The 11839-nt window shown below is 40.5% G+C and overlaps 2 protein-coding genes across 2 annotated transcripts; one reads left to right on the top strand and one right to left on the bottom strand.

The window, feature by feature from the left end:
* The first annotated feature begins 513 nt into the window (after positions 1-513).
* LOC120567293 lies at positions 514-4008 on the top strand. Its single transcript, XM_039814226.1, has 3 exons — positions 514-1639; positions 1855-2007; positions 2087-4008. Exons 1-3 carry the CDS (start codon positions 1340-1342, stop codon positions 2321-2323), a joined length of 690 nt encoding a protein of 229 aa, XP_039670160.1. The 5' UTR covers positions 514-1339; the 3' UTR covers positions 2324-4008.
* On the bottom strand, positions 2610-11170 carry zc4h2 (zinc finger, C4H2 domain containing). Its single transcript, XM_039814227.1, has 5 exons — positions 10880-11170; positions 10022-10193; positions 9583-9755; positions 4027-4189; positions 2610-3297 (listed from the first exon to the last, which is right to left on the bottom strand). Exons 1-5 carry the CDS (start codon positions 10930-10932, stop codon positions 3184-3186), a joined length of 675 nt encoding a protein of 224 aa, XP_039670161.1. The 5' UTR covers positions 10933-11170; the 3' UTR covers positions 2610-3183.
* Positions 11171-11839: the final 669 nt, after the last annotated feature.

The raw sequence follows: 11839 nt of genomic DNA, 5'->3' as shown, positions 1-11839 counted from the left end.
AGGGAGAAACATAAATCTCCATGTTTTGTGTTAACTTGTTGAACAGGTAATAAAGACACAACAGCCCACAGCTGCCCTGTTGGGTGTGATGATGAAGCCAAATAATCAATGAGCCAAGGCCGTTAGTGTGCCTGTATGTGCCCCGCTATCACACCAGGGCAGCCATTTCGGTAAGTGTCAGCTGTATGACTGTCAGAGGTTTAGAGGAGCGGCCAGTCAGCTGTTCCTTTTCCAAACCCAGCCATGTCTTCAGACTGCCCCGTGTTTAGAAGGGAGGTTGTGACACACCACCATTCTTTCAGCAGATGGCCCGAGAGTCCAGATTCCTGGCATTGTACAAATACATGAGGAAGCACAGACATGGAACTATTACATTTGGATAACTAAGACTCGCTTTGAATGCAAACTTCCTGAATCCTCACCCAAGAACAGTGGCAAAATAATCATTAGCCATTGCAATACAATAAAAGTCTTATTTATTAACCAATTATGTTGTAAATGGCAAGAATGTAATATCTATTTCAGGATACATTATCATACAAAACAGCACTAAAAGTGAAACATGTCACCTGGAGCCAATGCAGCAATGTTGTTTTATCTATGTTATATTCTGTCAAAAAAGTGGACTACATAAATGAAAAACTTAAGTACAAACTCTGTTACCATGCCGACAGCTTTTACCTCCCTCTTAGTGATAATTATGGAAAATTTGATGACCATAGTTTGAGTTAAAACTTCTTTTTATAGCCTACTCACTTTTTCGAGTGGAGCAATGTGAAAACTAAACACAGCCTATTGTATGCACGGACCAAAGGATTTTATACTGCACCTTTTTGTCTGTTTGTCTAAATATTGCACGTTATATTTGGTATTGCACATAGTTTTGCACTTGTAATTGTGATTATTGTCACTTTATACTTGACTGCACACCTTCTGATTTACATGTGAGGAATTCAAAAGAATTGAATCTTTAAATAAATGCACGAAGAAATATATATGTGGAGGTGCTTGCCCTTGCCGTCCGCCTGTTGGCCACCAGGTGGCGCTAGTGGCTCACTGATGGCAGGAAGTCAACAACACGTAAAAGAGCAAGAAGGGTCTGGTTACTCTTTGCACACACACAGTAAGTTTGGCTGTGTTCTCTATGACCTTTGTTTCAAGTTGGTTTAAAGTCGGTTAATATTTCACTTTGGTGTGGCTAGACGATTTATTTCCTCCCAACTGGAGCACTGCTGAATTTCCCGGCGACGGTGCTAAACAAACGTTAGCTAGCTGCTGTTTGAAATCTGAGCAACCGTTAGCTAGATAACGTTAGAGCTCAAACTGTGTTTCCTACAAAATGGAGGAGGAGGAAGAAGCCCTTAAAAACCACTGCAGAAGAATGATTTCTCGTGTCCGAAACAAACAGCGCCCCCAGCCCTCCTCCTCCTCCTCGGAGAGGGGGAAACCCACGCAGCACCGAGGAGCCAATGGGAGGAGGACCGAGTTCCGAGATCTCCGGGAATGTAACGTTAACCTCCCTGTCCCATACTCCACGTCCTCCCCCAATCTCATGTGTCAAGGTCCTGAAGTCCAGACCGCCCCCCCTCAACTCATCTTAATGCTGAAGCTCAAAACATTCAACGAGGAGATGAAACGGGTCAGTTGACACTCTTATGTGACTCATTTTTGCCATTTTATTTTATTTTTTTGGTATACGTGCAGTTTAGTGTCCCAAATGATGAGGGTCTTATTTGAGACAGGTAAGGGTAGCACAGGTGGTTTAGCAGGTTCATAATGAATGAAGGACATTGTGTGGGGGATTTGGGACACTGGGATTGTTCTCTCCTCCTGATGTGTTGTGTTGTGTGGCAGGCTGCAGAGCTGGAGCTCCACGATCCCGCAGTCTGCAGCGTGTGTGAGCGCCAACAGGCTTCTCTGGCCTTGAACACTTTTATCAGGAGGAAGAAGACACAACTGCAGTTCCAAACACTGAAGGACAGACTAAACACCCACTGGAGCTATGGAGTAAGTGGAATAATTGTGTCAATTTCACGGATCCTAAGTAAATATTCACAGGATTTAAACAATTCTGTTTCCGTTACAGGAGTGTGAACGTTGGGAGAGTTTGGGCAAACTCTCCCAAAGCCTTTTGATGCCCACCACTGGATTTGGGAGGAACAACTTGGTGGACATGTGCGGGTCACGGCAACCTGGGGTTGCCTTAGCAACAGCTAAGGAACGTGGAGTTACCCTAGCAACAGATGAAATGAGGGGTTACCCTGACAAAAACGCTACAGGAACTCATTTAATGAGACCTCACTGTGCTTTTTCAGACAGATAGCTGCAGACATGATGGGCACAGTATTAATACAACGAAAGGTATACTATTGTGTTGCTGTCAAACATATTCCTATCTCTATATTTTGACACACAGGGTAAACGCACCCATTTACCCAATACATATTTATCCATATGCTGATGGTGGTTACCCGCCAGCACAGCTACAGCTGTATGTAGTGGTGTGAACATAAACACAGCTGGGTTTATGATCACACCACTTAATGTGCAAAAAAACAAATGTCTAGCCTTTGTTTTTGAGTGTAAAAAGGGACATGCTAATAACAAGGTTAGTACAAAACATCTATTTATTTACTTATCACTGTATTAAAGTTAAACACACGACACTATTCAGAGCAGATGAGTCTGGCCTGTTTGTGGTCACTTGAACAATGTAAACATTAAAAGATTGTATTCTATTTAACTTCAATTAAACCTATTTGTTTTTTCATTGGCACAAAAAATACACAACAGACAGCCATGGAAGCACACATGCATTGCAAAAAATTAGTACAATATCTAAGGCAAAAAAAACATGGGGAAAATGATGTGGACAGTTTATCAAGTTCCTTTTTGCATTATTGCAGTTACATGGTTACGGCCTAGTAAACCTAATATACAAGTCATACAGTTACATATAAACACATCCAAAGCACTGATAAAAACAAACAACAGAATGACATTACCGGATCCTCCATCAATTTCAGTTGACAGTTCGTGAAAGACAATTTGTTAAAATGGGGACTGTTTGTGGAAATTGTCCTGAAGCACAGATCTGTTATTTCAGTCATAAATGGCTGATCTTAGATCAGTGTATTGGACCAGGTCCCTGTAAACCCACAGAAGCTGAAGGTAGAGTGGGAGCTACTCATCCGGCTTCCTCTTGGGCTTCTTTGGGTTGCGGGAGCGGCTCTTGGCCTTGCACAATGGGCAGATGGGAGCATTACGATGAATCTGCTGGTGGCATGACAGGCAAGCCTAGAGAGGGGGGGGGGGATAATATTAAGTCTAGGGCTGGGTACTGTAACTTGGATACTTTTAGGCACAGGCCAAATTGCCTCACAGTATCGAGTATTGAGAAATGCCTTGTCATTTATTACCACATTTCAATGCCTAAGGAATAAATCTCATCAGCGTGAGTGAGCCAATAAGCATTCGGCATGCTTATACCAAGATCTAATAATGATTTTAATTGGCTGTCTAACTTTATATGTTGTGAAGGCATGCAGGAAAAACTCTGTTGTGCACAGAGCCAGGGGCTCAGGTGTGTGTTGTTGGTTTTTGAGAAGCTTCACTACAATGTGTCACAAAAAAAAAGATTGATTTGTACCGTAATGTGTAATGCTATTTCTTTTTGTTGAAAATGGATAAAATATCGATACTCACAGACACACTCATGTGTCTGGGTGTGTCTGACTAAGCGCATTATTTTCTTTATCAAACTCTAGGGTGGTGTCTGAGTTTGTTCATTTTCTCCATATATGGCATAACTAGCAGCCGATTACATCTTGGAAATTCACATTGCTTTTGTAATTATTAAGAAAGAAAATGCAAAGTGTAAAATGGCTGGTATGTTATTAGGTCAGACCATCTACCGACTATTCAAACTTGAAAGAAATTACTTTTCTATCACAATTGCAGCTGTTTTATATTCATTTTAAATAAATAAATGTTGATTGCTTGATCTTAGGTCAGTAGGAGCAATACCTTCATAGGTGGGGGCTGCTGTCTGAAGGTGGCCGTCTGGCGTGCATCTTGCTTCCTGGAAACCTGAAGCTGCTGTGCTGCTGCTGCAGCGGCAGCGAGGGATTCTGGGATGGCAGGCTCATGTGGCTCCTTCTGCCACTCTGCTTTCTGCTTCTCAAAGTAACTGTTCAAAAGCAAAGAAAGAGCGAAACCTAGCTAGCTGCGATTCTCATTTAGAGCTTATGAATCATATCACAGTTGAGATTTTCCCATCTACACTCTGTATCAAGAGATGTGGGGCAAAACTGAATACAAAAGGAGACTACAATAAGGGAACATTATAGTCATCTTACACATCCTCTTTATATGTACAACTCTGAGCAAAAGTCCAGTCATTGTAAGAATGTTTGTCTGCACGCATGTGAGTGTGTCTGTGAGTGCGGAGGGCTGGGAAAGAAATTTGTCCTTGGACTTTATAGCCTGCTTGGCCCATTTTCAAAAATAATAAAAAGTGATATCCCATTTCTTTATGCTCTGGTTTCTCTCAAAATAGATTTTTGATAGAGTGGAGCATCAACAGAACCAATGCATTGCAATGTATTTCCTATTTAAGGATTACTGCAAGCAAATAAATAATAATAATAATAATATACCTTATAAAAGGTATAGTAAGTTAGTATAGTATACACATTCTGTCAAATTCAACAAATATCTCCTCACGGTTACCTAGCTCTCCATTTTTTGTGTGAGCTCAAAAAAAATATCTAGTGTAGTAGAAAAACAGAAAGGAGTGCACGAGCCCCAAAAACTTTCCCAGCCAATCGGAACTTAGTTTGGCAGTTTGGCAGTTGATTGTTTGGCACCATCACTTACTGCACCCTTAACACACACACATTTCAATATTTCAGTTAATATGATGATAATGTTTGTTTTCATACAAGTTAATATAATAATATAACAGTTGGTTTAGTTTGGGTTTGTTATTATGAGGTGTATGCATCCAGCCGAATGTCCTGTAGCACCGGAGCAATCCGGGAAGTGGAACGTGACTACTCTTTTGTTGACATGCCAGTCTTGCAGAGTATCTCAAAATGTACCCAAAAGCCCACAGCTGGAGTGACTCTATCAGACCTTAAACAGTTCCAGTAGGCACTATTACTGTTAATTACTTTTCTGGCACCAAGATGCACAAGTGATCATTTTAACATCTTCCCAGATGTCATCATAAATCTCTCTCTGTAATGAGTTCTATCTTCTAAGTAAGAACACTGAAGGACAACAGTGATACGCCAGAACATTTTAAGTATCTCGCAAACTCTGAGAAAATCAAGGAGCACACCACCGAGGTGGAAAAGAGAGACAACTACCACCTGGCCAAATTAACTCGTCATCTCAGCTTCAGCACAGACAAACTGAGAAGCCAGCCTGCCACCGATGCTGTCGGCGTGCAGAGCAGCAGTGGTCCAGCACACTTCCTCAATACTTAAACTTCCCATTTGTGAAGAAAATTTCAATTTTCAGTTCATAGAATATCCAACCAAAGTGAGAAATTACAATACATCTTTTAATTCCCTATGTAGCGACACCCATACCTGAGTAAGTGACCAAATCAACCACTGGCAGAATCACTGCAGGCAAACTGGGACTATATTTTGGTCTGTACGATGAGAGAAAAAAATCTCAAATAAAAGGTTATTTTCTACAACACAAACATGATCCTTGGTTAGGGCTGGGCAATAAATCATGAATAAACTAGTCACCATCATTTCAGATTCGCTCCATAGTAAACTGTCAAATTTTTATATCATCCACTGTTGATGAATGTCAGACTGCAGTTTGTGCGGGTGGGAGCCTATCTGTCAGTCCCCACTGATTTGCCCACATCGTTGTGGAGAACAGGGACTTCAGAAGCTTCAAAATGGATTCATTGCTCACCAGTTTCTGAAGACAGAATCCAGAATCCAGACAAAAAGATGGGAAATTTAGTTGGACCAGAATTTCTCAATAGACCTGTCCATCAAGAGAACATCAGATACTTATAATAATTATTCTTTCTATTCAAATTTTTAATTTATTTTTTAGCCATTCGGACTCATAGGTGGCTTATGTAGGACATGCCAATTCGTATGCCATTTTAACGTGTTATCAAGACGCATAATTGCTTTTTAGCGTGTTTATCAACGCCGTTTGGCCTCCATTGACCTACATTACGTGTGAATCATCGCCGTAGCGAGTAGTATGAAAGGACGGAGGCCTGTGGTTGGTTGGGGTGGCGGACGGGTAAAATACAGGGCTTATACCCACGAGAGCCGGGATCGCGTCCTGCGTGTGGCATATATCAAGTGCTTTTTTTTTGTTGTTGCTTTTTCTTTTTTAATAAAGCCTTCCCCAATGTTCTTTTCCTAAACCCAACCGTTTATTGTTTTCCTAAGCGTGTGACGTTGGTCACTGTCATGTTTTTGTCGTTTATTTGTGTTACTAAAGCCTTTCCCAATGTTCTTTTCCTAAACCCAACCTTTTTTGATGTTGTTCTCGCGATAGTACGGCAAGTTCTCGCAATAAGACGCCACGTGGTAATGCGTACAGATAACATGCCATTTGGCTTTAGGAAAGTGGCGTGTATGTTTACGCAAAGTCATGATGCCACATTGAGCCATTAGTGTACGGTACGTGTTGCTTTGATGTGTCGAGGTTTATAGATATCGCATGTTGATCCCAAATACAATAAAAAAGTGAATGGAAGCATCAATAAATGGCATTTTAAAAACAAACTGTCTCACTAACTTGAGATAATCCAAAGATTTTGCCTCAATAGTTTACATTGAGGCTATGAAAGCCTGCTCAACATTCCATAATAAAAAATAATAAAATCTGACAAATCATTCAGGGCTCCCACTGAAATAGTATTTCCTCTAAGGAAATTAATTTCCTCCACCTCACAGTCTTAAGAATAATCTGCACTTGGGCGCCCGGATAGCTCAGTTGGTAGAGCGGGTGCCCATATATAGAGGTTTACTTCTCGATGAAGCGAGCCCCTGATCTATCCATCACCACCAAAAAGAACTGTCAGTAAACTCTAAATGCGGCGATGTATAACCCTGTTGATTACTCCTGTACTATTGTACAATGTTGCATTACTGTTGTCAAATTGCATTTTAACCTTAAATCTGCGGAATTCTCTGCTATTTAAATAAATCAGCCTTGAAAAACTTTGCTCATGCACTCAACTACAAATGATGGTAATTTTTTTTCTTGAGTACTGTTGCAGTCTGATTCTGCATATTATATAGTAGACCAAAGCATCCTTAATAATAGACTGAGGCAATAGGTCAGTGTTTAAAGGGCTGTGATGGAGTAGTTATATTTGAATGGGCGGAAATGTCAACATTCTGTAAATAAGTTTATTTTCTCAAAGTCACTGACGTGGTGTACTGCAAGGCTCCATTCTTGGACCTCTTGTCTTTGTATTTGTTACATTTATATGTACTTGTGGCCTATAAATAAACAACATTAACGAATATACTCACCAGTGTTGAGACTAACTCACAATAACTCTGTTACTACTAGTGATGCACCGAAATGAAAATTCTTGGCCGAAACCGAAAACCGAAAAAAGAGGAAACCAAGACCGAAAACCGAAACACCGAAAGAAATTAAGCCAATTATTAGTACCATTGCATTTATGGCTATGACTGTGTAGCTACTAACTTTACTAAAATCAAGGCATTGCAATTGTATAAATTAATATTAAAGTTTAATTAAAAAAATATCTAGCAGAAATATGGCTACAATCTGATAGTCACATACAGTATACAGTAGCCTAAGAACAGAATAGCTTACCTATTGTTATTATTATTATTATTATTATTATTAATAATTGAGGCACTTTCTTGCAGGATTTCACTGAACATATCAGACAACGAGGGTGCATGCCCCTCATCTGGTGCAGCGAGACAAGTCTTTTTTTCTGCGCTCTGATCTCCTGCGCTGGGCGCTGCTCCGTCTCCTTTCCCACGCGGGTTCTCCGCATCCATCGCGGCCTGGATCATTTCTCGTGCGCCCTGCTTTATTTCCGCATCCAAGTAATGGTCTTTATAACGCGGATCAAGTACAGTCGCGATGAAGTGCAGAGGATCCGAACAGATCTCACTGAAACGTGTGCTGACAGACTCTAAGAGGCGTACTTTTCATTGTTTTCACTCCGTGGTCCGTCTCAACCTCTTTACCTAGGAGACGCTTTGCAGGTGGAATGGATCGGGTTACGACACACCGTGCAGGTCGTTTTCTGTTTGCGTCATCACAACATTTTCGGCCGTATTGTTTCGGTTGATAAAGGTATTTCGCCGAAAATTTTCGGTGGCCGAATATTCGGTGCATCCCTAGTTACTACAGTAAGTAGTACTCTTATACATTCTTTTTTTTTTTTTTTTTAATTGAGTAACTAAATTACCGATATTGAAAGGTTTGTTACTTCATTATTATCTCCGTCAGGCGTAACCCCTGGATTCCACCAGTCACAGCTGCACCACGTTCCGACTGTATTTGTGCTTTTACCATAAGTAAGTAAGTGTTGTGGCTTTAGCTTTTAAGCCTGGAAGGGAACATGCATTCAGTCGTTTGTTTGTGTGTCCGTGTATGTATCTGTATGTCCGCAGCTAGTCTCACATACTACTGGACCCACCAGCCTTATATTTTTTGTGCACATTTGCTCAAGGACCTCTTGTGGTTGCTGGGATTCCGATAAAAAATAAATAAAAAATCAGTGTACATTCATTCCTGTTGGCAAGCAAATTGGCCTGTCATGTTGACCAAAATGCTGCCCAGTGTATCGCCACCGTAAGTAATGATATAACCGACAAAGCAGCTGGCTGATATTATTGAATGACCACCGCAACCAAGAGAGGTTCTTGAGCATAAAGTCATAATTGTGCACAAAAAGTATCTGGCTAATTGGTCCAGTATTATGCGAGATCAGCTTCGGACAGATACACACATGCACAAATAAAACATGATTCCGGCAGATATATCCGGTAGCATATTACTTTTTGGTGAAAGTAATCAGTAAAGTAACTGAGTTAGTTTTTTAACAGAGGTAAGTAGTTACTGTGTCTAATCATTATTTTTTTTGTACCGAGCACAACACTGATACTCTCAATGTCCCTGTAGGCCTGATTATCTTTGGACTTTGCACAGTACACATTATCAACTTGGTTTTAATGCTTGTACATAGCATCACATTCTGTTCTGTAACACTATGTTGCGGCACACAGAAATGTCACTGTTACTGCAATCACTCTGTGAGACGTGCTACCTAAATGTATTTATGTTCAATGTATATGCATATGTGTGTGCGAAAATGCCATAAAGACAGTATTTTACTGTAGCACTTTGTGTTTGTGAATTATGTGAATTTGACTATTTATATGTGAAAAAGCAAAATGGCAATAAAGTTAAAATAAAAACTGTTCATTGTGTGCTTAAGTGTATCATACAAATGTTGAAAAGACAAAGAATATTTCAGGTGTGTGTGTGTGTGTGTGTGTGTGTGTGTGTGTGTGTGTGTGTGTGTGTACTGACTCCAGGGAGAGCTTCTCCTCTTCTTCATTCAGGTTAGGGAGTCTGTGTAGACCTAAAGTCATCCTGAGGGCATCAACATGCTCCTTCAGAGGTTTGTATTCATCATGTAGGCGGCGAGTTGTCTCTAGCAGCTTATTCAGGTCATTCTCCGACTGCTTGATGGTGCTCTCCATCTGAGAGGACAGAAGTGGGAATTTCAGAAATACACAGTATTATGCTCTGTATAAGCTATTAATGATTGCACCTAGTCATTACATATTTTATACTGAAAATAACACAGGCACTTGAATTGCCATCAATATATGTTTATTTTGTGTTGTTGGTCTAACATTGCTATTCCCAATGCTGTTACTAAATTCTACCCATCTGAAAGCTGAACTGAGATTTCAGCAGCACTTCCTCTACATTCAGGGTACCTCTGAATGTAGGACTCACTCACCACATTGATATCTGCATGGATGAGTCGCAGCTCCTCCACATGGGCCATTTTCTCTTGTAGAAGCAGATCCATCTCTTGTTTGTACTCTTTCAGGTGCTTCTCCTCAGACTCCAGAGCCTCAAACTCAACCTTAAGACGGGACTTGATCTTCTGCATCTGGACAGTCTTGTTCCTGCATGGACAAAAGACACCAGCTGTCAGGTTATTTCCCTCACAGATGCAAAAAACAGAAAGAAAGAACGATTTGCCCTTACAAAAACAGCCACATCTAAAACAAAATGATGAATAACTTCACAGACGTTCTGCATTGATCTTAAGCAGAATTATGAATTACCACACACGTTAATTCATGTATTAAGTGAATGAATTAATGTAACGTTAACGTATTTTGCACATCTGTTTTGCAGTTATTAAACGTGGCTGCAAAGAAGACATCAGGGCAAACACCATTCTGCCACCGGTGTTTAGTTTGATAATGACAGACCGATGCGCTTGCTAGCTAAGTAGCTAGCTAGCTTCCCCACAGAAATAATAGGCATCGCACATCTGGCATTTTGTTAATACACATCTGGAATGTTGATACATGTACGATCAGAACATGCACCTCAACTACAGCTTCTCTAGCTATATATATGTCTTACTTAGCCTGCAGTGATTGATTCCCAACACTGTCGGAAACCTGCTAAAACCAGAATATCAAAAACCTATTAAAGACAGCAGCAGACCGGCTAATTTTAGCTAGCTCAGTAACAAAAGCGAAGCCAAGGGGCTTATTCTTGGCCGGCTAACGTTAGCTAAGAAAACGTTTCTTAATTCGTGTTAAACCTCTGACAACAGTACATTTTAGCCAAGTCTTACCGTATTTCCAAGATATTTTCTAATTTGCACATTATTTCTTGTTCGTCCGCCATGGTTTCGCAGTCCTTGGGGTTCAGTTCGCCAGCTCAGTTCCCCGTGAAGAAGGCCACGGTGGTCTCTTCTCCTTGTTGATAAAAAACACAATAGCCGGTGTGAGCGCGCACACGAGCACGCGCCCGCAATGTGAAACCGTGGCTACGGTAGCACCATAATATACAGTCTATGGGTAGGGTAGCACCGAGAGCTCTGCCACACGCACACTGTGATTACACATTAAACCTGAAATAGCCTAGGCCTAACTGCAAGTATCCACTTCCCCTTAAACCATGTGTTACACCGCGATGGAAACAACTTCACTTCATTTAAACATTACATGTAACATTAAATAAATGAATGGCACTTACAGCAAACTTCTTCTGAGTGATAGTGTAAGGAACAGAAACAAAATCAACTCAAGGGACAATATGGATTACGTTTACTTATTACTTTATCAGGGCTGTAGCTATTAACAACCAGGGGGGGAAAAAACAGGAAAAAAAACAACAGAAAAATAATGGCCAGGTTGGATCAGTGGTCAGAGCAGGCAGCACATAGGCCTATACTGAGAGGTTTATGCCTCGAAGCAGAGGTCCAGGGTTCGAGTCCGACCTGTAACTATGTCCTGCATGTCTTCCCCCTCTCTCTCACCTAGCTGTCCTGTCAATTAAAGGCTGAAAAGCCCAAAATAGTCTTTAAAATATATATATGTTAAGTGTTACAAAACAAAACACATTGTCACAACAATAAAACAAAAGTATAGCCTACATTAAAAATATTATATTCATTAAATAGTATGAATATTGTTGAGTTTAAAAAAGTTAAAACAAGAAAACGCAACAATATATCGAAAAACTATTCAAATGTACGACCCTGTTAGCCAACACAAACTCTCTTGTTGCGCATTTAGCAACAGGCCTACAA

This window comes from Perca fluviatilis, chromosome 10, assembly GCF_010015445.1.
Source record: "Perca fluviatilis chromosome 10, GENO_Pfluv_1.0, whole genome shotgun sequence".
Taxonomy (NCBI): domain Eukaryota; kingdom Metazoa; phylum Chordata; class Actinopteri; order Perciformes; family Percidae; genus Perca; species Perca fluviatilis.
Note: the sequence above shows the minus strand (reverse complement) of the source record. Positions and strands in the feature narration are given on the sequence as shown.

What these genes read in the sequence shown, in the direction of transcription:
- zc4h2 (XM_039814227.1), bottom strand. Translation starts at nt 10,932, where the DNA reads ATGGCGGACGAACAAGAAATAATGTGCAAATTAGAAAATATCTTGGAA. An exon ending in GAGGAGAAGCTCTCCCTGGA is followed by an intron (nt 4,190 to 9,582) that starts GTCAGTACACAC and finishes GCTTTTGAACAG; the next exon opens with TTACTTTGAGAAGCAGAAAG. An exon ending in AGCAGCCCCCACCTATGAAG is followed by an intron (nt 3,298 to 4,026) that starts GTATTGCTCCTA and finishes CCCCCTCTCTAG; the next exon opens with GCTTGCCTGTCATGCCACCA.
- LOC120567293 (XM_039814226.1), top strand. Translation starts at nt 1,340, where the DNA reads ATGGAGGAGGAGGAAGAAGCCCTTAAAAACCACTGCAGAAGAATGATT. An exon ending in TCAACGAGGAGATGAAACGG is followed by an intron (nt 1,640 to 1,854) that starts GTCAGTTGACAC and finishes GTTGTGTGGCAG; the next exon opens with GCTGCAGAGCTGGAGCTCCA. An exon ending in ACACCCACTGGAGCTATGGA is followed by an intron (nt 2,008 to 2,086) that starts GTAAGTGGAATA and finishes TTTCCGTTACAG; the next exon opens with GAGTGTGAACGTTGGGAGAG.